General features: G+C 39.6%; 1 protein-coding gene across 2 annotated transcripts in view; it reads right to left on the bottom strand.

The window, feature by feature from the left end:
* CEP85L (centrosomal protein 85 like) overlaps nucleotides 1-27,544 on the bottom strand; it is a 140,725-nt gene that overhangs the window by 102,128 nt on the left and 11,053 nt on the right. Inside the window, exon 1 of one of the 2 annotated variants that reach the window (XM_060753243.2) lies at nucleotides 13,654-13,908. The exons of the other annotated variant lie outside the window; for it this stretch is intronic. Within the exon in view, the coding sequence (XP_060609226.2) occupies nucleotides 13,654-13,705 (52 nt within the window). The 5' untranslated portion in view covers nucleotides 13,706-13,908. Of the gene's footprint in view, nucleotides 1-13,653; nucleotides 13,909-27,544 lie in introns of those variants that run through there. 2 annotated transcript variants of the gene reach the window in all.

The following is a 27,544-nucleotide window of genomic DNA, read 5'->3' as shown; positions in this document are numbered from 1 at the left end:
TTCATCAGGAAATTCATCTTTATCCACTTAAACCAAGAAGTTGTGATGGAGGGAAAGGACAACAGGTAGGATTGGGAAGTGATGGTGGCAGCTGCTCTTATATTGGAAGACTCGGTACTCTGGAATTAAAAGGGAGATACATTTGGATAGGTAAGTTTGACTGGAATTGTTTAGGGCTTTATAGGCTGAACACCTCCTTAGCTGCAGGTGAAAAGGAGTGATAGGGTTGTACATCATTTGCGTACTTATGACAACAAACCCCATAACTCCGGATGATCTCTCTCAATGGCTTCATGTAGATGTTAAGTAATATGGGGGGAAGTAATGAGCCCTGCAGAACCCCACAAGACAATGGGGCTGAGCAGGTGTCTCCCAACAACACCTTCTGGGAAGGATCGGAGCCACTGCAAAACAGTACCTCCCAGAACCATTTCTGCGAGGCATACCAGAAGGATACCATGGTCTATGGCAGGGGTCCACAAGCTTCTTAAATAGAGGGCCAGGTCGCCATCCCTCAAACTGTTGGAGGGCTGGATTATAATTTGAAACAAACATGAATGAATTCCTATGCACACTGGACATATTTTATTTGTAGTACAAAAAACACTTTAAAACAATACAATAATTAAAATGAAGAACAATTTTAACAAATATAAACTTATTAGTATTTCAATGGGAAGTATGGGCCTGCTTTTGGCTGATGAGATAGAAATTGGACTGGAAGACATTGTTATAGATTTTTATAGTTTTTATAGCCTCTATGATTTTTATATGGATTTTAGGATGTGTTTTATTTGCTTTTAACTAATATATGTATATATATATATATATGTGTGTGTGTGTGGCATCTAATTGTTGCCGGACTGTGTGCCGGCCTGATTCGCCTTTGGGCTGAAAAGAGCAGGATAAAAGTGACGTAAATAATAAATAAATAATAATTGTTGTTGTGTGCTTTCAAGTCATTTCAGACTTAGGTTGACCCTGAGCGAGGGCCAGGTAAATGACCTTGGAGGGCCACACCCGGCCCACGGGCCTTTGTTTGAGAACCCCTGTTCTATACCTTGCTCTTTGCAAAATTTATACAAGATCATACAGACCCCCAAATAAACTTGTAGAGAATACTCCGCTATGCTCAGAGTTTACCCATGTGAACATTTTAAGCTACGGAATCCAAGTGGCATATACAGTAAATGCCTTTTATCTGCTCTTATCTAATAACCAATTTACATTAAGCATTCCTCCCTGGTGCCAAATAATTCCAGCCTTGTAATAGTTATGTATGTCAGGAAAGAAACTCAATGCAAAGCACAAAGGACAATATAACCCTTGTACTATTCACATTCATACAAAAATCACCCAAATATATAAAAGACATATGAACAAACCCTATACTACTTTTACAACACTCAATTCATAGTAATCCTACCTGTAATCAAACAATATGAGTCATGTAAATTTCATAATCAGATTGTTTCATCACCTTTAGAAGAGGGCACTAGAATAAAGCAACAGCAATATTTACAGCAAGCTGGGCAGTATTCACTATCCTTTCTCTCATTTCATTATGTCCTGATGCGAAATATGAGTAGATGATTTCACAAACCTATGGTTATCTCTAAGTTCCTACACTTGGGAAGTGGAAACTGCTCCTTGTTAATGCCATGGTTTGCCATTATTTTTTAAAAAAAATAATCCAGTAAATTAAGACACATCAAACTATTGTAGTACATATGTCAAAAATATACAGTATTTTTCACCCCATTAATGCAAAAATGTCAGTTTTACCATAAAAGAAACATAAGCAACAAATTGAACTGGCAAGACATATTTTGCAACATATATATAGCACTAACATCCCACTACTAGACTCAATTTTGTGGAATCTTTACAACTGAATGTAATCAGAGAAGAAGGGAAAACCAGAAAAATTTAAGAACTGAGTTTAATGTATGGTATGAATTACTATAAATTTGGTAAAGGATGAGAATCTTTGAAAAGAAATGCCCCAAATGCTAACGAAGTCTCTGAAAACACAACTGGTTAATGAAGAACAGAACATATAAGTGCACCTATGTAGTAAATGAACAAACAGCTTGTATGTTGTGTTCAACTCCTACACATCAGATTACAAACCAAAGATAGGATTTGAAAGTTATATGGAAGGCAGAGCAGTTGATCCTGGAGACAAGTGCACAAGCAGCTTACCTCCTATTATAGCATATAAGGAACAACAAATGGCTTTTCCTTTAACAATGACATCTGCTCCTCCATGTACAATCAAACAACTTCAGGACCTTTGGCCCTCCTAAGATTATCAATTTAAGACGTTTTTTATCTATGAAGCTGGACTGTCACTGTCCATAAAAGCAATGCACAGAAAAGGTATTTTATATGCTGTACTTAATATTAACAAGCAAGCTATTTAATAAATGCCCATTCTGCTAGGATGTTAGGCGAAGACCACTGTCTACTGCCAAACAAGGATGAATCTAACATGCAACTGAGAAGACTGCACCCTTTGTGAGATTGAACAATGAATGTATTTTTCATTCATTACTGATTCCCAACAATGCTGATTTTATTTTACAATGTTTAATAAGGATGGTTGTTTACAGTTCTTTATCTGAAATATGATATTCTTAAGTCTAAATGTTGGAGAAATGATCAGCTGCTCATCACTGCAGCATAACCAAGTGCATGAAGATTGCAACTGAGCATTAACTCCAGAAACTGCCCATCACAATGGTTAGGTGCAAATATAGACACAGCTGTGTTCTTGTTTCCTCCCTTTCAGCCACCCTCAGCCACCATCCCCAGAAGAAAATGCGATGTTCCATGTGAGCCTCCATCTGCTTTGAGATTTATTTTATCCCTCGCTTGCTCATTATGTAATTGTGTGCCCAGGCACGTTACAGTATTTCTTCAAAAGACATTTTTAAAAAGTCAAACTGGGTGACCAGAGAAGCAATGCCACTATTCAAGGCAATTCCAGCACAAATCCCCATCATTAAAGGAAAGACAAAGAAATTGCCAGAAAGACATGGGAATTATTATACCTGTTAAGTGGCAGGTATAATAGAAATCCTTGAAAAATCAAGGTTGTGCAGACCAAAACTACTGTATTAAAGATGCTGTACTGTTAGAAAATTGTTTTGTATTTTACTGTACTGTCAATATTAAAAAATACTGTATGAAAGATATAAGGTCAATGAGAGTTCTTTAGCTTTCAGTTCATCCCAAAACATTTTTTTTCAAGTTACTGCACTGTGTAATCTGAATATGATGCAGAATATACAGGAAGTCTAAGAACACCAGTAGTACAAATTCAAACAAGACCCCACTTTCTGTTCAGATCGCATGTCATTGGTGCATTTACTGAGTCAGAACATTCATCAGTCTAGACCAAGTTCCCAAACTTACTTGGCCTACCTCCCCTTTTCTGAAAAAAAATTACTTGTCCCTCCTTCTTTAAGAGAACAAACAGAAAGATGCAGTAACAAATTTGCACTCTTTTATGTATATGTATTTCTACCTACATCCTACAATACAATAAGATGCTGTATTTTTTTTTAAAAAATAAGAAAACTAATAAAATGGGTTTTGTTCACTGCTCTGCATTAGATGTATCTATTTGATATTAAATTGTATCAAGAAATATCATGACATGTGGATATTCCTGCTGATGCATGCTGGACTTCCCGACAATGCATGACACTGTCACCTGCCAGCACTTGCTTGGTAAGACCTGTCAGTAGACTTGACTACTGACAGTTATAACTTGGATTTTGTATGTTCATTTGGTAAATAAAGTGATCACTGTGACTCTATGGTACACAACAGTGAAACATTTACAAACTTAAAAAAAATAAATCTCTTATTTTCCTTATGCTTCCTCTGCCTGCCCCCAATGGCACCCAAGATTACCACCGCCCCCATGGATTTTTCCAACAAATCCCAGAGGCAATATCACCCATTTTGAGAAGCATTGGTCTAGTCCAGGGGTCCTCAAACATTTTAAACAGAGAGCCAGGTCACAGTCCCTCAAACTGTTGAGAGGGCCGGATTATAATTTGAAAAAAGCATGAATGAATCCCTATGCACACTGCACATATTTTATTTGTGGTGCAAAAAAACATTTAAAAACAATACACTAATTAAAATGAAGAACAATTTAAACAAATATAAACATATTAGTATTTCAATTGGAAGTGTGGGTCTGCTTTTGACTGATGAGATAGGATTGTTGTTGTTGTGTGCTTTCAAGTCGTTTCAGACTTAGATTGGCCCTGAGCGAGGGCCGGGGTAAATGACCTTGGAGGGCCGTATTCGGCCCTCGGCCCTTAGTTTGAGGACCCCTAGTCTAGACCAATATTTTTGCCAGGGACTGGCAGCTCTCTGGGTTTCAGACTGATATCTTCCTTCCCTCCTTAGGTCCCTTTCACACAGCTGTGTAAAATCCTACATTATCTACTTTGAACTGAGTCACATGGCAGTGTGGATTCAGATGACCCAGTTCAAAGTAGATATTGTGGATTATCTGCATTTATATTCTGGGCTATATGGCTGTATGGAAGGGCCCTTAGAGATTCTGGGGATTGAACCTAAAATCTTCAACATAAGCTCTATCAGTCCAGTGCAGCTCCTCACAAAGGACCAAATCATTAATCAGAAAATATCATAAACTCACCATTAATTCCTGTTCTTGCAAAGACCAGGCAGCATTCTTGCAGACTAGCACTTCTCCATTTTTGTCTGTAGGGCTCCAATTTTGAGCTTTAAAAGCTCAAAACATACTTAAAAATACTTTATCCTTGCCACCACAGGCCCCAACCCATCCCACCACTCCAAAGACAAAGTAGGATTGAGTTATTCCAGACAGTTATCTTCATCCATTCAGCAGTTGTTTCATGTTTGAACACAACTATCAAATCTATGAGACTCCTAAAGCTCATAACAGATTGTGATCTCACCACATAGGTTCAATTTTAAATTATGACATTACGTATGATGTTGGTCACACTCATTATATACAACCTGTGACAAAGATTTGACAAGAAAAAAACCTTATTGAAGGAACAGTACATATTGTCAGCAGATTGTACTTCTCACATATAAACAACAGCACAGATTTGGATAATTATTTGATGAAAGTTTCTGGATCAATGATCCAAATTATGGAATAATTAGGCAGTTATGTTTCCATGAAACATTTAGAAAAGCAGAGTATCAGAAATTTTTATCATGGAACTCTCTTTTGTACTGTTTAAACATGTTACAAAGAGTTGTCCAATACTGTAATTAATTACTCAATCATGACTTTTGCGGGATAATTTAAATCTAATTCTCTTTCACATACTTGTCAATACTTGAATTTGTAGATACTCAAAATATAATGATATACTGTTTTATTATTGTATATTTGTACATTTGAAATTGTAATGTTTTTAATTGTGAGCCACTTTGAGTGTCCGTATGGAGAAATAAAGCGGGATATATAAAAATAAATAAATAAATAAATAAATAAAACAAGTAAGGCTTGGTTGATTCACTCATGGGCTAGCACTGCAATTTGCAAGGATGAGAAAAGGTGTTGTGCTTTCAAGTCTTCTATCAACTTATGGTGACTCCACAGACATAGTGTTTTCTTATGCAAAGAATACTAAGAGGTGGTTTTGCCAATTCCTTCCTATATGATGTAGCCGACACCACTTGATATTCATTGGTCCTCTCCCATCCAGGTAAAGAGTACATACCTTGTTTTGACAAACATGGGGGGAGGAGAGAAGTTTGAAGACATTGACCAAAAATGAAAACCGAAAGAGAGAGAGAGAGATCTAACACAAACCTTATGTTGATCATTTGTTTTCTTTTCTATGCTGGACTCTAAGGAGTTTTCATGAGTTGAGTCATGTCTTTGCTCATTTTAAGGCAAGAGTTTATTTTTAAGAGTGCATCAATAATGTCTAGAACCTATCCATTTAACCAAGCTATATACACATAGTTCTAGCTAGTGATGTATAGGTAAATTAACTTTTCGTCTTGTGGTTTAAGAAATGCATCTACAGTCCAATCCTGTGCACATTCATTTGGAAACAAGACCTATTTTGTTGGATGGGACAGTGTCTATTAATTGCTGCTATGGGTCAGCACTCAGTAGGTACCAAACCTACTGAGGAAAACATGTGCAAAGAATTATTTGCTAAAAAAACCTAAAATTAAAAAAATGAAAGCCCCTTCTACACTGCCACATAAAAACCAGATTACCAGCTTTGAACTGGATTACATGGCAGTGTAGACTCATATAATCCAGTTTAAAGCAGATAATGTGGATTACCTGCTTTGATAATCTGTATTATGTGGCAATGTAGAAGGGGCCTAAATCTCCTAATAGTTACATGGCATCAAAAGAACAATACCTGTATCTGGGTTAAGCGAGTTTATCCAAAGGTGAGAAACACCTCCTAAGGTCTTCGGTGGGCATCGCAAAAAGTATTCAATTTTACTCAGGAAGCCCCCCTTTCACCTTTTCTGGAGGAGATAGGGGGGAGGGTAATTTCAATGTAATCTGGGCAGTTGAACTGTTCTAGGCCCATGGAGTCTTATTTTTCAAAACCAAAGATGACTGGAAATCATTTTCTTATGAAAAAGGCATATCCTGGATGCCAAACACTGCAGATTTGTATACTGCATCCCTAGAATATGCAAACAGTCTTTTAAAGTTTTTTTTAAAAAGAAAACCTTGGAATGCTAAGGTGCTCAATTGGGGCCTTCATACAGCCCATGAACTGCACTCACTTTAGTTGTATTTTCATGTAGGGGGACCATGAATTTTGTGTTGTTGTTTAAAAAAAAATCAGTAACCTGTGGCCTTGGAGAAAAGGGAGAGTGGACACATTCTTCTGGATACACACACCCCCGGCCCAATCCCCTCCCCCAATTTCAAACATTTACAAATGATGGGGCACTGTATACATAATCTATTTTCCTCTACCCCTTTTAACAGACCTGCATGTTGCCATGGGTGACATATTTCATATTTTTTAAAATACAATAATGATCTTCATGACTATCAATGTAAGGAATGGTGCCAGTAATAATCATGCTACCAAATACCACCTTGGAATGATATCAGTATTGCATGAGCAGGGGCAGATTAGAAAGAGTCACATGTTGTAAGAAATCTGAAGGCTTCAAACTCTAGTATAGTTCTGGGGTAACTATGCTGGCTATAAATAAACAAAACAAAAATCTTGTGTTGATAGCATTCTTTAGCCAACCAAAAGATTAAAATGAATCCACTTATCTTACAAATCTCACAATACTTGCTATCAGGCAAAGATACTAAAATGGTATCATAGGAGGCAAAGTGATGCCACAGTATCTACATTCTTCCTTTGAAATATTAGAGAAAGTGAATTTTGATTTAAAAGAAATCTATTGCTATGGCTCTAAGATAATGAAGTGATATACTTCAGCAAAATCTAAGTACTAGAACAGAAGCAGACCCACTTTGAGGGGAAACATGAATCTCCTTCATAACTTGTAACATCTATCTATTTATCATACATAAAAAAGAAGAAAAAGAATCATCTGAATGTGGAATAGCCCATGGTGCACTTTGTCTCAATGAATTATTCAGTGCCTCCCAAAGCCCTGTTGTGTAATTCAGGCTGGTGCCATAAAATGTCTATAAATCGAGGGATATAAGTGATCAAGCAACTACATATAAATGTTTTGAGTTCCTAAACAGCTAATTTATTGATCACTGTTATCTTTACAGCTGCCACCCTTGAAGACAGGTTTTCAGAACTTATTTTCTAAAAAGCAGTCTTAATAGCAATATGACCAACTCATGTCCCACCTACACTGACCATTTAATGCAGTTTCAGACATTGAAGAAAGTGGTTTTGTTGTGCACATGATTATACAGGAAATCTTGGAAACAGGTTGAGGCTTGATTTGTGATTACACAAACCACAAAGGATTGATACTCATTAAGGGCTTTCTTTCACACACTTTTGTGGGAGTTTGTAGTTTGGCTAGCTTCAAACTGCATTAAATAGTCAGTGTAGATTGAGCCTTAGTGGGAAAAGGAAACAACTCAGTAGATATGACTATTCACACATTCCAGAAAAATACATGGGACAATTTTCTTTGGGGCTTAATAGTTGCATAATACATACAGTACAAGATTAATTATGTGAGAGATGCTATAAATCAGGAGTTCTCACTGTTTGGTTCTCCCAATACTTTGGACCTCATCTCCCAGAATCTTTCATCATGTGCTATAGGGGTTAGCCTATTTGAAAACTGAAGTCCAAAGTAACTCAAAAACAAAATGTTGAGAATCATTGCTTCAACGATCGGTAGAGTGATAACTGTAAAAGATCTCTCCTTGTCAAATAAATTTGGAAGCAATGAGGTGACTAGATTACCAGAGAATGATGGATGATGAAGGGGTTCCACAAACACAACAAGAAGTATGGAAACCTGCAATAGACACCATTTGATAGATTGAAGATATAGTACAGAGCTGATGGAGGAACAACCTCATCCTTCCGAACAGTAATTGGCATTTGAAACCTATGCCTTGAACAGGTGGACTCCTGTTAGATCTGGGCTACCAATGAAGCAGTGTTCCCTAAATAATATCTCTGCATATAACTTCATTGAACAGCAAACATTAAAATTTTGTGTTTAAGACACATTTTCGTAACAGTTTGCATAGCAACACTGAACAAAAGAATTCTTTACAAACAGAATTTTAATGCCAGCGGTTGCTAACCATCAAAGTAATAAGAAAAAATATTCAGCATGGCTAAAGTAGAAAATTCTTACTAAACTATTATGCCATCATAGTTAAACTAATCTGATTGGTTCAGAGAACTGTTATATTCTGGATGCCTCAGCCAATGAAAACGCAAAACCAAACAGTCAATTAATGGAACTCCTACTCGCTCTCTAGCACTCAACAGGCATAATCATGGCTTCAAGTGGATGATATGGATTTTGGTAAACATAATAAACTGAAATAAAAATCAACATAGAACAATGAGCTCCAGCTCTGACAACAAGAATGTCAAATTCTGTTTGTCAGCAGGACAATTCTATCCAACAGCAACAAACTTTTTATCATTCTGTTTTATTCCTCTCTTCAGCATTATTTAAGTAATCTAGGTATACAACAATATTGATGTAACAGTAGAACATGCTAGGAGGCACTGGCAATTCTTAGTAACAGCTGTGCATTTTTCACAAGCCTCTGTGTCCTTTTCCTCCAGGAGACTAAACTGTCATTAAATTCTACTGATTGTTGTGAAAGGCTTATACTCTTTTAACCACTTGTTTTTCTGCTACATATTTTCCTAAGATGAAAATAACTGTGGTATATCATTTTTTCCTATCTGGGGCTTCCTGCTACAATAATAAATCAATATTATATTAAGAATAAAAGTAATTAAATGTTTATTATTGGGCTTGGTTTTCATTGTCCCAATATCAGGGGTGATGTATTCAAAATATTCTGAAACATCTAACAGCCACACACTGAGAAAGGTTGGTTCACTTTAGAGAATAGCAGTTTTTGAATACTTATTTTAGTTTTACTATAGCTCTCTAAAATGTGCAATGGTCTATTTTTTCAGCCCTTTTGAAACTGAAAACTTTATCAGGTAAGTCAATACAAAGAGGGAGTTGCTCTGAATAGGAAAAGTCCAAGTGAACAATATTTTGAAAAGTAAACCTTGCATATGCACACACTGTGCAAATAAATTAATAACTAATTGTTATTTTAAAAGTTGTCCTATTTTATTCTGCAATCAATAAAATAACAAAAGCAATTTGAGGAGGACCCGCTTTTGCACCTGATAGCATCTCAGTATATATAACCAAACAATGAACTTAAACATTTACAAAGAGTTATCATGGAGAAAAGGCATCCCAACTGAAGCTTTATCGCCAAGCCTTGTTTCCACAACAAGCCAATTTTTTTCAAAATTCTATTATCACAGGGACAGAAAGTGAAGTGAAGTCTTCTGAACGGGCACAGACAGCAAATCAAACACCACAGGGGTATTCACCCTTCCCTATGCTACCCAAAGCTTGCTTATACATAGAAATATGTATTTATATATTTGGCTGAAGTTACACTTAAAAATGCTCCTGTTCCAACTTAATATAAATTCAACTCAAGAACAAACCTCCATAATCTATTTTGTTTTGTAACTTGGGGACTGTAATATTTTCCTGTACACTACAGGGGAAAGAAACCATTTCTATTTTTAAAAAATACTAGCAAATATAAAATTATATTAGTGACATACACTGCAAATTCATTTCTGGAACTGCTATCACCTCATAACATCCTCACCAAATCAAGAAAACTTCTAGGTTTGTGTGTGTATGTGTTTTTGTTTTTTCTTTGGGGGGGGGGGGTCAGTACATTAGAAAACAAAGTCACTTATTTAAGAACAATCGTCTCTCTCTTTATAAAGTCAGTGAATAAAGAGGCAGCCAACAACAAAATCAACATGATATATACAACAAAACCAACATGGTCTATTTCAATATTATAACATATGACTTAAAGCTGACTATTTAAAGCTTTTACACCCCCTGGCAATTTATAACTGTATATCCCACTCATCAGATTTATTGAATTCAGTGTTACCAAAAGGATGACAATTTATTCTAACACACTGCGAAGCCAAGAACAGCTAGTTCCCAGATACTGCAAGCAAACTGCTCCACAACAGTAAGAAAGTTTAAGGACTGACGAATAAATCAGTCTCCTTTGGGATAAGAACATGAGGCATAATTTGATCATAGTTTAATCTGTATCATTTAATTAATCAAAATACTGGTATGTAAACCAGACAAGCCAAAATGACCACAGATCTAAACAACAGGTTTTTAAAAAAATATGCTAAGCTAACAGTGGTCCTTGTTGACGTCTCAACAGGAAAGGGTTTCTTTTCAAGACTATGAATGTCTGATTGCTTTCCTTCACATAAAAAAACCCCTAAGTTCCTCCTTTCAGCTATCACCACTTCCTGGAAGCAGAGAGGACACATTTTCTATAAGGCAGCTGGAGGTGCATTTACGCTGCTAAATTAATGCAGTAAATTTCACTGCCATTTCTCAATGCAATGGGATTGATAGTTTGTTAAGGCACTAGCACTCTTTGGCAGGGAAGGCTAAAGATCTTGTAAGATGACAACTCCCACAATCTTAGGCAGGGAAGGCTAAAGATCTTGTAAGACTTTTCCACAATTCCTTAACATTGAACAATGGCAATTAAAAGTCATGTCAAAGTGCATTAACTCTATAGTCCCAATGTGTCTTCGTATCCATGATTGCAGCCTGACTTCTATATTTATTTTAATGCCATGTGCAAAAAAGAGAGAGAGACTATACAGAGGTCTAGCCTTCAAAATTTTTCTCAATTTTTCCTAAGCTACCCCACATAAAGAAAAACACTGGACAGGGCTGAATTTTCTTTTCCCTATGGGCAACATCTACTCTGTAAAATGAATGCAATTTGTCAACACTTTAACTGCCAGGACTCAAATTTATGGAAGCCTGGCAATTGTAGTTCAGGTAAGGCACCAGCACTCTCTAGCAGAGAATCATAGACTTGGAAGAGACCTCATAGGCCATCCAGTTCAACCTCCTGCCAAGAAGAAGGAAAACTGCATTCAAAGTATCCCCGGCAGATGGCCATCCAGCCTCTACTTAAAAGCCTCCAAAGAAGGAGCCTCCACCACACTCTGTGGCAGAGAGTTCCACTGCTGAAAAGCTCTCGCAGTCAGGAAGTTCTTCCTCATGTTCAGGTGGAATCTCCTTTCCTGTAGTTTGAAACCATTGTTCCATATCCTAATCTCCAGGGCAGCAGAAAACAAGCCTCCTCCCTATGACTTCTCCTCACATATTTATACATGGCCTTCATGTCTTCTTTCAGCCTTCTCTTCTTCAGGCTAAACATGCCCAGCTCTTTAAGCTGCTACTCATAGGGCTTGTTCTCCAGACCACTGATCATTTAAATCACAAAGACCTTGTAAAACTCCCACAATTCCATAGAATTTAGCCATGACAGTTAAAGTGGTGTCCAAATACATTAATTCTATGCAGATCAAAGCTTCCCAAATTGTGTGCTGCAACATGGTTTGTGTGTTAAGAGTGACTTGAGAAACTGCAAGTCGCTTCTGGTGTGAGAGAATTGGCAAGGGGGTGCTCGGATGTTTTACCATCCTGTGGGAGGCTTCTCTCATGTCCCTGCAAAAGAAGATGGGAACTCACCCCGCTCCCCGGATTCGAACCACTGAACTTCAGGTCAGCAGTTCAGCCCACACAAGGGTTTAACCCATTGCACCACTGCAGCTCCACATGTTAATGTGTCAACTGCAGTGTGAAGGTTTGTTGCGTGAACTTAACAAGAAAGTTCTATGATGGTTGTATGATGGTTTATGTTTTTATGATTTTTGTATATGTATTTTATTGTGATATATTTTAACTGTTTGACTGGGCTTGGTCCCCATGTAAGCTGCCCCAAGTTCCATCAGGGAGATGATGGCGAGATACAAAAATTAAATTATTATTATTATTATTAAAGCTCTGTGTCTGTGAAATAAGCACTAAATCATGTATCATATATTTAAATATATACATAAAGGAAAGGTTTTATGTTGTCTCCACCATACACTTCATCATCACTATTTACATATATGTCTGAATCCCTTACGAGGGGGTTGGTACTAAATCATGTATCATGTATTTAAATATACACATAAATGAAAGGTTTTATGTTGTCTCCACCATACACTTCATCATCACTACATAGAAGTCTGAATCCCTTACGAGGGGGTTGGTTTAACCTCCGGTTTGGCAATGAAACCGAATCACTGTGTCTTTAAATGGTGTGTGTCTTAGGGGCCTTCCACGCAGCCATATAACCCAGAATATCAAGGCAGAAAATCCCACAATATCTGCTTTGAACTGGATTATCTGAGTCCGGTTCAAAACAGACAATGTGGGGGTTTTATTCAGTTGTGTGGAAGGGGCCTTAAAAGGTTTGGAAAGCTTTCATGCAGATGCACCCAAAGGCGCCTTGTTCCCATTGAGATAGTATCAAGGTCTTGATTTAGCCTTCCCTAAAAACTATAACTCCCAGAATTCCATGGCAGTTAAAGTGGCATGAAACTGCGATTAGTTCTATTATGTAGATCCGCTCTATCTTTTGAAAGCAGGCTTGGGGAAGCTTGGGCCTTCCTTCCTTCAGCTTAAGCGGCTCAGAGGGAAAAGGAAGGGGCCTGAGGCTGTGAGGAATGGTGGGAGTTGGAGTCCAAAACCCCAGGAAGGCCTAAATTTGCCCAAGCCTGCTTTAAAGCATAGTTTCAACCCTTAGTATAGACACACACGAAGCAAGGAAGACCAGATGAAGCAGCGTTGCCCAGATTTCCAGGCGGAGAGGGAGAAAGCGCTAATTATAGCCCCAAGCGAGCTGCCTGGCCTTCTGGCTCCCGAGGACAGAAGGGAAACCCGCTTCCTTTCCTTCCCCTCCATCCCTCCCCCCCTCCTTTCCCCCGAGGGAGAGGCAGGCCCTTTTCCCAGCCCCGACACGGGTCCGCGTTCAGACGTGACGCGCGGCCTTTTTACCTGCTCGGTAGTCGCCGTTCTGCCCGAGCTCGGAGAGCAGCCTCCCCCACATGGCGGCCGAGAGGACGCGGAGAAGGGGGGGGGACTGCTAGTGGCTGCTGCCGGCCTTTGGCTCGCCCTCCTCCGCGGCCATCTCGCCCTCCTTCCCTCCCTCTCTCTCTCCGCGCAGAAGGACAAGGCTCCCCTTCACTTCACTGCGGCTCCTCCTTCGCGGATGGAGAGAGAGAGAGACTGAGAGGCAGAGAGGGAGGGAGGGAGGCGGGAACTGGGAGACGGAGCGGGAGGGGGCGGGGCCACTCGCGAGGGCGCGCGCAGGGGCCGTTGCAAGCCCGTAGCCAAGGGGAGGGGAGGAGGGGAGGGGAGGGGAGGGGAGGGGAGGAGGGGGGGCGCTTGAGGAGTTCAACCCCTCCCCCTCCCAAAAAATAAAACCCTGGTTTACTCATGAATTTTAACTGTGGTTGACCAAATCCCCCTGCCAAGCCTATTAGAGTCCCTCCAGAACTCCAACCAGATTTTGATACTTTACTCACGCTATCATGACCTATCATAAAAATTGCTGGAAGAAACATTAACAACCTTAAATATGCAGATGATACCACTTTGATGCTGGTTGCTTCTTTTGATAGCTGCCAGAAACAATATCATACGAAAGCTGACTGGCACAACCTGGGGGTCACAACCAGATACAGTGAAGACATCTGCCCTTGCGCTGTGCTACTCTGCTGCTGAGTATGCATGCCCAGTGTGGAACACATCTCGCCACACTAAAACAGTGGAGGTGGCTCTTAATGAGACATGCCGCATTATCTGCGCCCTACACCACTGGAGAAATTACACTGCTTAGCCGGTATTGCACCACCTGACATCTGCAGGGAAGTAGCCGCCAATAGTGAAAGGACCAAGGCAGAGACATCTCCAGCTCATCCCTTGTTTGGGTATCAGCCAGCACGTCAACAACTTAAATCAAGACATAGTTTTCTAAGATCTACAGAGACACTCGCTGGAACACCTCAGCAAGTGAGAGTCCAAAACTGGCAGGCTCAAACCCAGCACCTCAACCAATGGCTGATACCAAATGAGAGACTCCCCCCTGGGCACACAGAAGACTGGGCAACTTGGAAGGCACTGAACAGACTGCGCTCTGGCACCACGAGATGCAGAGCCAACCTTCAGAAATGGGGCTACAAAATGGAATCCTCGGCATGCGAGTGTGGAGAGGAGCAAACCACTGACCACCTGCTGCAATGCAACCTGAGCCCTGCCACATGCACAAGGGAGGACCTTCTTGCAGCAACACCAGAAGCACTCCAAGTGGCCAGATACTGGTCAAAGGACATTTAACCAACTACCAAACTCACAAGTTTTGTATTTGTGTTTGTTTGCTTTATTCTGTTAGAAATGTAATATAATGGACTGGTTGCTCTGACACGACAAAAAAAACCCCAAAAAAACCACTTTGATGGCCAAAAGCGAGGAGGAGCTGAGGTGCCTTCTAATCAAGGTGAAAGAAGAAAGTGCAAAGACTGGGTTGCAGCTAAACATAAAAAAACCAAGATTGTGGCAACCAGACTGATTGATAACTGGCAAATAGAGAGGGAGAAAACGTGGAGGCAGTAACAGACTTCGTATTTCTAGGCTCAAAGATGCAGACAGCAGCCAGGAAATTAGGAGACACTTACTTCTTGGTAGGAGAGCCATGACCAATCTCAATAAAATAGTGAAGGGTAGAGATAACACACTGGTAACGAAGATCCGCATAGTAAAAGCAATGGTATTTCTCGTAGTAACCTACAGATTATTATTATTATTATTATTAACTTTATTTATACCCCGCTAACATCTCCCGAAGGACTCGGTGCGGCCAAGGCCCTCAATAAAACAACAGCATAACAAATACAACAATAAAACTCATAAAGCAAAATAATAAACATTAAAGCAATGACAATAAACATTAAAACAATAACACCATGATGCATTTAAAACTAAAGGCTGGGCCAAATGTAGTGAATAAAATTTAAAAGTGCTGGACATGACAGGTAAAATGTATAGGTGTGATGTGCAGACAGTCTTAAATCTCTAATAAAGTGCATTTGGGACATGATGCTAGGAGTTTCCTATTCTGGAAAGGCAGATGTGAGAGCTGGTCCATAGGGAAGGCTGAGCGAAGAAAGATAGATGCTTTTGAACTGTGGTGTTGGAGGAAAGTGCTGAGGGTGCCTTGGACCGCCAGAAGATCCAACCAGTCCATACTTCAAGAAATAAAACCCGACTGCTCACTGGAGGGAAGGATAGTAGAGGCCAAGATGAAGTACTTTGGCCACATTATGAGAAGAAAGGAAAGCTTAGAGAAGAGGATGATGCTGGGGAAAATGGAAGGAAAAAGGAAGAGGGGCCGACTCAGGGTGGCTGACATATAGGCAATTATACAATACCTTAAAACACATACAATTACAGTAACATTAAAATTAAAATAATATTATTACATACAGTAGAGTCTCGCTTATCCAACATAAATGGGTCAGCAGAACGTTGGATAAGCAAAAACGTTAGAAAATAAGGAGTGATTAAGAAAAAGCCTCTTAAACATCAAATTACGTTATGATTTTATAAATTAAGCACCAAAACATCACGTTTTACAACAAATCGACAGAAAAAAAGCAGTTTAGTACATGGTAACGTTATGTAGTAATTACTGTATTTACAAATTTAGCACCAAAACATCACAATGTATTGAAACTGCTGTACATCCAGGCAGGAGGTAGACTGCGTTGAATAATACAGAACATTGGATGAGTGAAGGTTGGACAAATGAGACTCTACTGTATTAAGCATTTAAAAACATTACATCTAATATAAAATCACATCCATTATTGTAGACCAAAGAAGTTCTGTAGTCATTGCACATATTCCATCTCTGTTATTGCACTGCACTCCTCTCTGAAAGCCTGATACCAAAGCCAAGTTTTTTACTTTTACTATTTTACTTTATTCTGACTTTATTCTTATATCCCACCACCATCTCCCTGGAGGGACTCGGGGCAGCTTACATATGAGTCAAAATGCCCACAAAACATAAAAGCAAAACAATCCATTAAAACAGAAACACAATTAAAGTAAGATCATAGTAAAATATAACATCTACTGTTATAAATTATAACAGTAGATGGCTACTGGATGGCGTACAAGAAGCTTGGCCTCTCATTAAACATCAAGCAAACCAAAGTGCTCTTCCAGTACTTACCAGCCAATCCCTCTCCTATGCTAGAAATGGTGTAATATTAGAAAATGTTGACCATTTCCGCTACCTTGGCAGCCACCTCACCACAAGAGTCTACATTAACACTGAAATACAACACCGGCTGAGCTCTGTGAGCGCAGCATTTTTCCAAATGAAGCAGAGAGTGTTTGAGGACCAGGATATCCAGTTTTACACCAGAAACAGCCTTGACACAAGTAAAGCAAATAAAAAGGCTTTACTTCAACAAAATTTAAGATAATACTCTTCCAGTAACATAAAATAGAAGTTTTCACATCAGAAAGCAAAATAAAGTCTTTAGTAAACAGGGTTACAAGTTGCAAAGGACAAAAGCCCTCAGAGATCCAATGCTGGAACAGCGGTACATGCTGGGAACAGGAACTCCCCTGAAAATAGGTCAATTGCAGCCAGCACCGAGGCCCTGACCTTGCTGCTAATTTATAGCCCTGAACATCCCAGCACAGCTACCCCTAGGGAGTGGTGTGATTGCTCAGCTTTTTCTTTGCAAGCCTGATCTTCTTCTGTCCTCTTTCTCCCTTCCACGTTCCAAAAATATAGGGATTTCTGATGTATCTGCTGCCTCTCCTCCTTCTTCCTTCTCAGCACTCAACCCCAAATCCCCAAGTGCAGTTTCTTCCACCACCTGCCCTTCTTCTCCTTCAGAATCAGAAGAGCAGTCCACAACATGAGACATCCATAGGGAGGCCAAGGTACTTGTTTATAAAGCTATTGTCCTCCCAACCCTGTTATACGCCTGCAAAATGTGGACTGTCTACAGACAGAAGGCTAAAGACTGCAAAACTATAGCTCCTAGCATTGAGCCACTGCAGTTAAAGTGGTGCCAAACTCAATTCATTCTACAGTAGAGAGGCACCCCAAGATGTTGTATTTCCTTGTGCACTCATATATTTCCCCCCACAAGTTTTAGAAGTTCATTATAGTCAGGGTTTCAAGAGAATGCAAAGCTGGCACAACAAGCAATTGTGCAGAGCTCATCCTTCACATATCTGAATCCATTTGAGATTGGTGGGGAAGAGTGCATTTGCCGTGGCAGCCAGAAATAAACATCTGGAAACAGGACAAGTCACAGGCAATAAAATACAGTTCTCCCTTTGCACTCATTCAAGACTTGGCAGCCAGAGATATCTCTTGGCTTGTAAAATGCATATTGCATTTATCAATGTGTTTTTCTTTGAATTTATGCCTATGTATTAGGCACATGCATTATTTCACTAAGTTTTTGAGACATTTCAAATTCAAGAGATGTGTTAGAACATGACATTGAAAGGGGCAATGACAGATCAGATCACAGACCCCTCTACATTGATCATTTAATATAGTTCGAAGCTAGCTTCAAACTGTGGCAGCTAGGCAACAAACTCCCACAAAAGCACACAAAAGAAAGCTGTTAATGTACATCAGTGCATTCTATTTTTCTTTTAATAATAACTTTTTCTCCTCTCCCTCCCTTTTAAACACTGAGCAGATGGTATAATTAACCACTTATCATTCAGGACCAAAGAATGGAAGACACTAATTGATTCTGGAAGAAATAATACAGTTGACTGATGATGGGCCTCTTCTCTTCCAGTTGGTTAAAGTATTAAAAATACAATTTCCCTAAATTACATGATTGACATTTGTGTAGTTTTACACTTGATACACATTATATGTCTTGTGCAAGTCTGCACTGCTGGAAAGATATAGTTGCTATGGCCCCTTTTATGCTATTTACCTAAGAAGCACTATAAGTCTCTGGTTTGCATGTTCAGCCTTCTCATACCAGCATGACGAGAACAGATTAGACATTTTTCTATCCTTTTAAAAACTAACCAGAGTTCTTTACTACAGCCAAACTAAAAGAAACTCTTTCTCCTAGTGTAAACTACTACTGGTTCAAATGAGATAGAAATCATGATCAAACCAACGTTTAAGCTATTTAGATTTCACTCCAGATCAGATATAATGAGAAACATTGATTCGTTTTAGAACGAGGGTGGAGCAAGTGTATTTGTAGGCTCACATCCCTCTCCTTTGATTTTTTTTCTTTGTCTCTCAAAAACAGCAAAAAAATGAAACTTTTATTAACAAAAAAGTCCATTGCCTCTCTTGTTAGCCCTCCAGCAGATGTTATTCATCTTCCAAATGGCATGCATCCACACTACAGAATTAGTGCAATTCGATACTACTTTAACTACCATGGCTCAATGCTATGGAACCCTGGAATTTGTAATTTGGTGGAGGCTCCAGCCCTCTTTGATAGAAAAAGCTAAAGACCTTGTCAAACTACAACTCTCAAGATATTATAGCATTAAGCCATGGCAATTAGAGTAGTGTCACACTGCATTAATTCTACATAAGCAATGTGTGTATATGTGAAACATTTTTAAAATATCAATTTGCCGAACCAGCAGTGGTCTTCTGACCACTTCCAGATTTTTATTTTTGACAGTCTGTACAGCGTCCTCCTGTGTCCCCAGCAGGGGTGCAACATTAGAAAATTAGTCCCACTGCAGTTGTCTACTCCTGGTTTAGAAGTAAAAATTGGTGAGGTTCAAGAGGGGAGAGGTTGTAATCATAGTGAAATGCGAAGAAAAGTTCTATGTAAAGCACATGATGAGCAAAGTGACCTTGCACAGTGGCTGCAATTGGTAATAACACATTGCTATGTTGATTAATACTTGTAATGGGACAGAAGACCGTAACCTTAGTTCACGCCTGAATAGACAAAATCAATCTTCTTTATATGTTTGAACTTAGGCGTTTTGTCTTGTCTTTTCAGTTAAGAATTCTTTTGCAAGAGAATGGCAACTTTCTATAATTGGACTGTGGAAATTAGCCTTGTCCTGGTATTTTCTTCTTATCTTGCCTCTGATTAACACTGAATGAAATTTTTCATGAGAATCTAGTATTCTGCTATTCTTATTAAGAACACTTACTTAGTTTTACTAGATCCCAGTATGAGCACAACGTACACATCATGTTCTTACACGGTATGTGCAAACACAAATGCTGGCCTGAAAGAGGATTACGTGGGTAAGCTTAGCAAACTGTGCCTAGTGTTTATGACATCATTCACGAGTCAAAATACTGCAGTCTTCTTATGCAACCAAGAAACAGATAAAGTAAAAGCAAGCATATTCACCCACAGATATTTTCAACTGGAATAATACCAATAGAATGCAACTGATCCAAAAATGGGAAATTATACAGTTCTGCATCTTGGATTTCACTGAGCAAAGTGAACTTTGCATTCTGTACTCAAACACAAAAAGTACAGTAGCATCCTAATCTCTGTTTCTTACTCCCGGCATGAGAGAAAAAATTGCAAACTGAAAGGTTGCCTCCTCTCCCTTAAAAATACCCATTAAGTGCAGAGGTGAGATGCTTTTTAAATTTAGCTCATGTTATGGTCAGCTTCTTACTCCAAGCCCATCTGAAGAAGTACAAATTCCTAGGAAGATACTTGACAGTTCTCAAGACCAAAATGTTCACTATTAATAGAAGAGAATAGAGGAGAAATAACAAACCCATTTTTTCAGTGCAGTATTATTGTAAAGCAAAATCAAGTCCTTCTCTGCCAAATCTCTCACTGATAAAGGTTGCAAAAATGTCCAATTGAACTGCATCTGGATGTGGGAATAGGGTGTGATGGATCTAGACAACACTGGAGGCTATGGGTCAGCTAGAACTTTAAAACTTTAAAACACATGTTATAGTACATCCATATTGCTTTTAAGATCTTGGTCTATTTCCTGACCCATTAGGTAAAGGGATGGGCCAAAACCCTGAACTAATTTGTAGCCATGAAGCCAAGGAAACTGTAGTCTGTAATCACAAAAGGAGCAGAGGTGCACATGGGTGGAACAACAGGCAGAAATAACAGGGTCAAGAACTCTAAGATGAACATCTGGTGCAGGAAGAAATGCAGTCCATTTACTGTACACTTGGACACAAATTGTGCAACTGGGGGAAGAAGTGTGCAGTCTGAACACTAATGTGAAGGTCGAACAATGGGAGAGACATATTCAGCATTTGTATGACAAGCAATCTTGGTGACAGTGGGCTATCTGGATGAAGATATAAGAAGTCCAGATTTAGAGAAGTATCAATTTTGCTAGCCTGACCTAAATACCCTAAAGGCACCAAATACCATTTGATCTTAGACACTAAGCAGGGTTATGTATTTGGATGGGAAACCACCCACAAATACCATGTACTATGGGCTATATTTCAAAGAAAGAAACTCCCCATATTATCCCTTTTTTTCCTCCCTCTCCCTCCTCACCCCCATTTCCTCAGTGTAAAAGTCTTTTATTTTTATCTGGAAACTGGTAAAAATGCCTCTTAGTATTACTTGTCTAAGAAAATTCTACGAAATCCATAGCGTTACGATAAGTGGATAGAGAACACCAATTTTGTCAGTACAAATTTGATGAGCAGGAGGAATGTTAGTTGTTGTCTTACTCCAGAGCAGGAATACCCCTGACTTGTAACACTACATCAGCCTGGTAAAATCAGGAAGCATTTTATTGTAGAATATATGTAGACAAAGCAGTAAAAAATAGTCAAAGTTCAAAATCCAAGATAATCCATAAAGGTTAAAAGGAAACCAGGTCCATTAGTACATAAAATTCCGTGAAGCAAGGCACTTGAAACTATGAAACAAAACAGCAGGAACTCTCGGGCAAAAACTTGGCAACAACTTGATACATGAAACATAAAGCGCTTGAAAATGAAACTGACATGAATGAACAACGTTGACTTGACTGAGTCACTACACTCCCATGAATAATTATAAACCCTTTCCAAAGGCCGACAGGAAAGCAGTCTTTCTCACTTTACCACTAGATAACGGTTTGTTATCTTTCTTTTGCTGTAAACGAGCAGAAAGCCTGAGATTCTGAACATTCTGCCTGTGTTACTAAAACTTTGCTTTCTGTCCAAGGTTTCACTATCCTCACCCTCTGCACCTGGCAAAGCAATCTCAGCATCATTTTCAGGCTGTTGCTCTTAGAAAAGCGGTGAAAGGTCTTTCTCAGGAATGTGACCTTGCTCAGGCTTCTCTTCTGAACTTAACTCTGGCCCGGGCAAACCCGGATCCCCAGGCCCATCATCAAGAACATAATACCCATTCCCATTATGCACATCAACATAAACATCATTCCCATCAGACACAATCACAGGTGAACAGGCTGACATACAACAGTTGCACTCATATAAGCACCATTGACTTCACATTTACATTTGCATGAGTCATTTGTCCTGTTATGAACTGAGGCAGATTCATAAATGAATTCTTGCTGCACAATAGATAAGCACTATTGATTCATGTAGATAAATTTATCAGAGCAATATACAGGACAAAGACATAATAACAATAAAAATAGTAAAATATCCAGTTCACATAATCCCATAAGATGTACATATCCAATATGCAATAAAATAGGGAAATATGAATACATACATATTTACAAAAGTAATCATACATGGTGAGCATGAATTCTTCGGGGAAATCCCGAGTGGAAAGAAATGTATTTAGAAGGCACCTAAAACTGAAAGCACAAGGTTTGAATCCTCTCCCTCTCCTACTCAGAGTACAACGACGAGCATTAAATTGTCTTTTTGTAGTGGCTGAGAAATGAATGTAGGCAGCATGTGTGGAACCTCCAAAAAGTCACCTTTGATGACTGATAGCAAATAAATGCAACTAGGTAAATGCAGAAGGGACAACGTGGTCTGATAAACAGGCTAGCCCCCAGTCAGTCCAATTGTGATATTCATTTAATGGAAGCCCAATCTTCAATCACTCTCTTATAAGTACATGGGTGACCTGCATGCTACACAGAGGCGGCCCTAGGTAATTTTCAACGGTAAGCAAACAGTATTTTGGCGCCCCCTCCCCCAACCAATATATATATATATATATATATATATATATATATATATATATATATATATATATATAAATGCTCTGTACATAATGAGTACCTTAAAAACAAAAGAACCAATGAAAGAAATCCCACCAAATTTGGCAACAAAACATCTCACAATACAAGGAGTGACAATCACTCAAAAATTATGATTTTGTCATTTGGGAGTTGTAGTTGCTGGGATTTATAGTTCACTTACAATCAAAGAGCATTCTGAACTCCACTAATGCTGGAATTGAACCAAACTTAGCACACAGGACTCCCATGACCATCAGAAAATGCTGGAAGGGTTTTGGTGGGCATTGAACTTGAGTTTGGGAATTGTAGTTCACCTACATCCAGAGAGCACTGTGGATTCAAACAATGATGGATCTGGACCAAACTTGTCACAAGCACTCAATATGCCCAAATATGAACACAGATGGAGTTTGGGGGAAATAGACCTTGACATCTGGGAGTTGTAGTCACTGGGATTCACAGTTCACCTACAATCAAAGAGCGTTCTGAACCCCACAAATGACAGAATTGGGGCAAACTCCCCACACAGAACCCCCATGACCAACAGAAAATACTTAAGGCCATCCAATCCAACTCCCTTCACCAGGCAAGAAAATGTAATCAAAGTCCTCCTGACAAAGAGCCATCCAGCCATAGATACAGATATATGATTCACACACACACACAGATATAGTATCATAGATTTGAAAGGGACCTCTAAAGAAGGACTATGATATGTTGAATGTTCCAGAGTAGGCAAACCAGACAATCTCCACATCAACACTGGCAAAGAAACAGCAAGAAATACTGTTTAACCACAAGCATAAAGACATTACATATATTAGAAACCAACACTTTCTCATTACTTTATTTTCCAGATCAACAGACTGGGCCACAGCAATGCGTGGTAGGGGACAGCTAGTCATTGATATATATTTTCTGTTCGTAGTGGGAGTTCTGTGTGCCATATTTGGTTCAATTCCATCAGTGGTGGAGTTCAGAATGCTCTTTGATTGTAGGTGAACTATACATCCCAGTAACTACACTTGCCTCACTTGCTCCCTTGCCTGGCCCGCTTTGGGTCCGGAGGCGTGTCTGAAGACCCTGGTGTGTGCACCAAAAGTCACCTCTTCTCCTGACTTTCTCCTCAGCCATTGGGACCAAGAGAGAGAGAGAGAGAGAGAGAGAGAGGTGGAGATGCCCACCCTTCCTGAAGGTAGGCGCAAAAACAAAGGAGGGAGCGGAGGTGGGAGATACCTCCAGCCGGAGGGGCTCTCTCTCTCTCTCTCTCTTGGTCCCAATGGCTGAAGAGAAAATCAGGAGAAGAGGCGACTTTTGATGCGCACGCTGGGGTTTTCAGACATGCCTCCGGACCCAAAGCGGGCCAGGCGTGGCAGTTCCGCCCCTTGGCCCACCCGTGGATTGGGTAGAGGAGAGGAGGTGGGTGGAGCACCGGGGGATCGGGAAAGGCAGCCGGTCATGGGGAAGGAATCAAACGCGGAGAATGATTGAGTGCCGGCTCTGCTCGCACACCCGGTGGCCGGGTGGAGCAGGAACGAGAGGGGCTAGGCGAGGCTCAAGGGCCCAGCCCCTTTGGGAAGAGGATCGCCCAACAGCAAAGCAAGGAAGCCGAGGCTCCCCCTGGACTGCTAGGGCTATTGTGAGCTGAGGGGGCCCCTGGCAAAAAAAAGTGTTCTGCGATCGCTTACTTCGCGTAATGGACAAGCAGCCCCTGATGTTACACTATACATCTGGGAACATCTCTCTCTGGCATTTATAGTACCAGGGTTGTTATGTGCCCAGGGCTCAGACATGTAAAGTTCTTCTCAATTACCACATTTGGAGGATATATATAGTCTTATATAGTTTACTATGTTATCTTTAACTTTGTTGACATGCTCCCATCTTCTATCTCATCTCCTGTGGTACTATATTTATTTTTATGATGCCTAAAAGTAGCTGTGAGGAGCTTTTTGGCACTCAAGTCATATGAGCATGGATTTAGGAATAGCAATGGAGAAATGCTTAATTTTCTTGCCAAGTGTTTATAGGGATTGAATTTATCTTTCTCACATTCTACTCTTAAGCATATTAGACACAAAATCACATTAGTTTCATTCAGGCCAGTTTCCAAAGAAATATGGTATCATTGTTACATAGTGAGTTTTGAGTAATCTTTCATTAAGGATTCTGTATACTGGGGTTTGCTGCTAGTGAGGCAAATTAACATATGGATGAAAAAACAGTTTTAAAGATACCTTCCAACAGGTAAGTTTCCATTCTGTCCTTCCTTTCCTTCTGAACCTTAAGCAGGCAATATGAGAACTGCCCCAAACCCACACACTTGTTGCTAGCTGCCCTAAAACCACTCCTTGCAGAAAGCTAGCAATAAGTGTGTGGGTTTGGGGTAGTTCCCATATTTCCTGCTAAAGGTTCAGAAGGAAAGGAAGGATAAAATGGAAACTATACCTGCTGGAAAGCATATATGCAACATAAATGAATTTCAGTTTTAGACTTGGGTCCTATCTCAAAGACATCTCATTATGTACATAGATGTAAATACAGGTATTCTAAAATCTGGAGGCGGGGAATCCAAAATTCCAAACACTTCTCTTTCCAAGTATTTTGAATAAGGAATACTCAACTTGTACTATGACTGCTGTGAATATTTTGTATTTTGTACTAAAACAAAGGCACAAATATATTGAAATAAATATATACCAGAAGAAGGAACTCAGGTGCTCAGAAAGAGGCCTTTCCCCATCACACCATAATCCTTGCTACTGGAAATGCGAGGGACAGAGCATGGCACATATATTCAGTCATTGAACCACTTTTCTGCTCTTTTTCTTTGCATTCCGACTCTTCCACGACCACACACTGCATAGTAGATACTGCAGCTTTTATTAGCAGTGAAGACGTAACTGCATTTCCATAATTAATTCCTAGAGCTTGCAGCCTGACAGCAGCATGCATTCCTTCAGCTGAACATAGGATAGTGAATGTACAACCTAGCAACAAAATATTTGGATCCCATCCACCAATTGCTCATTCATTGCCTTATAAATATATAGCCTTGAAAACCATAACAATGTGACATACTAAGATATTTCCCATGAAGAGTTACTATAAGAGAAATTATTTCAGTTACATTAAAAATACATATTTAGTAAGTATCACTACTGAAAAGCAAACCTGAGTCATCATTTATGTAGCAGAAATAAATATGCAGGTTCTACAATTTCTGACTGACGTTACTTTAGATATTTCAAAGTATGATGGCATATGATACATGTGTATAGGTTTCCCCTGACTTTAAGTTCAGTCGTGTCTGACTCTGGGGGTTGGTGCTCATCTCCATTTCTAAGCCGAAGAGCTAGCATTGTCCGTAGGCACCTCCAAGGTCACGTGGCCGGCATGACTTAATGGAATGCCGTTACCTTCCCACCAAGGCGGTACCTATTGATCTACTCACTTTTGTATGTTTTCGAACTACTAGGTTGATAGAAGCTGGGCCTAACAGCAAGAGCTCAACTCGCTCTCCAAATTCGAACTGCCGACCTTATGGTCAGCAAGTTCAGCACCTCAGTGGTTCAACCCACTGCTCCACCAGAGGGCCCAAGGTAAAGATTTCCCCTTGACATTAAGTCTAATTATGTCTGACTCTGGGCGGAGTGAAGCTCATCTCAATTTCTAAGCAGAAGAGCCAGTGTTCTCCATAGACACCTCCAAGCTCATGTGGCCAGCATGACTGTGTTCCCTTCCCGCCGAAGCAGTACCTATTGATCTATTCACATTTGCATGTTTTTGAACTGCTAGGTTGGTAGAAGCTGGGCCTAACAGCGGGAACTCACCCCGCTCCCTGGATTTGAACCGCCAACCTTTCAGTCAGCAAGTTCAGCAGCTCAGCGATTTAACCCGCTGCGCCACCAGGTGTATAGGTGCAGCCAAATTTTTTGTATGGTTTCTCAGATATAAGTTTACTATAGCTTATTCTCAAGTAAATGTTGATAGGATTGAAAACCTAGGAACAGTCAAGCTCTGCACAATCCAGCAAAATGTACTTATATCATTGAAATCAATGGACAAGCTGGTACTCAATAAAATCTTAGTAGCCATTATTAGTGACACTATATAGTTGTGACTAATCATTGCAGCATTGAACTTGTTAACTTTTCCAAATTACAATTCATTGGGATACATTTTTATATAGTTGAATAAGAAGTATTCACAAGTGGATATACTAACAACTGCAATCCTACTCTGTAGTCCCTTTTTTGTAGCAAAACAATATCCTGCTCCTCTTGGAAGAAGAGAAGGGTACATGGTGTACCACCAGAGGAATGACAACCCCCATGGGTGAGTTTATGATGCCATGCTGACATATAACCTGAGAAGAATGCTTGTAATGACAGAGCTGCTTTTAAATCTGTACAAATGGACTTATATTTCCAAAGTCTAAGGTAGAAGACAGAAAAATGTCATGAGAATTATGGGTCACCAGAGGTCATGATCAGAGGACATGATCATAAGAGGCCATGACAAGAGGACCACGACTATGTCATTTTATGGAAACCCCTTGGCAACTCCATATTTCATGCCCTTTTGTAGGCAATATACCACTGACCTTGGGTTAAATGTAAATGGCATTTTTCCTGTTGTTGTTTGATGTGACACATTTAAAGAACAGCCCCCAAATTACATA

This window comes from Anolis sagrei, chromosome 1 (genome assembly GCF_037176765.1).
Source record: "Anolis sagrei isolate rAnoSag1 chromosome 1, rAnoSag1.mat, whole genome shotgun sequence".
NCBI lineage: Eukaryota > Metazoa > Chordata > Lepidosauria > Squamata > Dactyloidae > Anolis > Anolis sagrei.
Note: the sequence above shows the minus strand (reverse complement) of the source record. Positions and strands in the feature narration are given on the sequence as shown.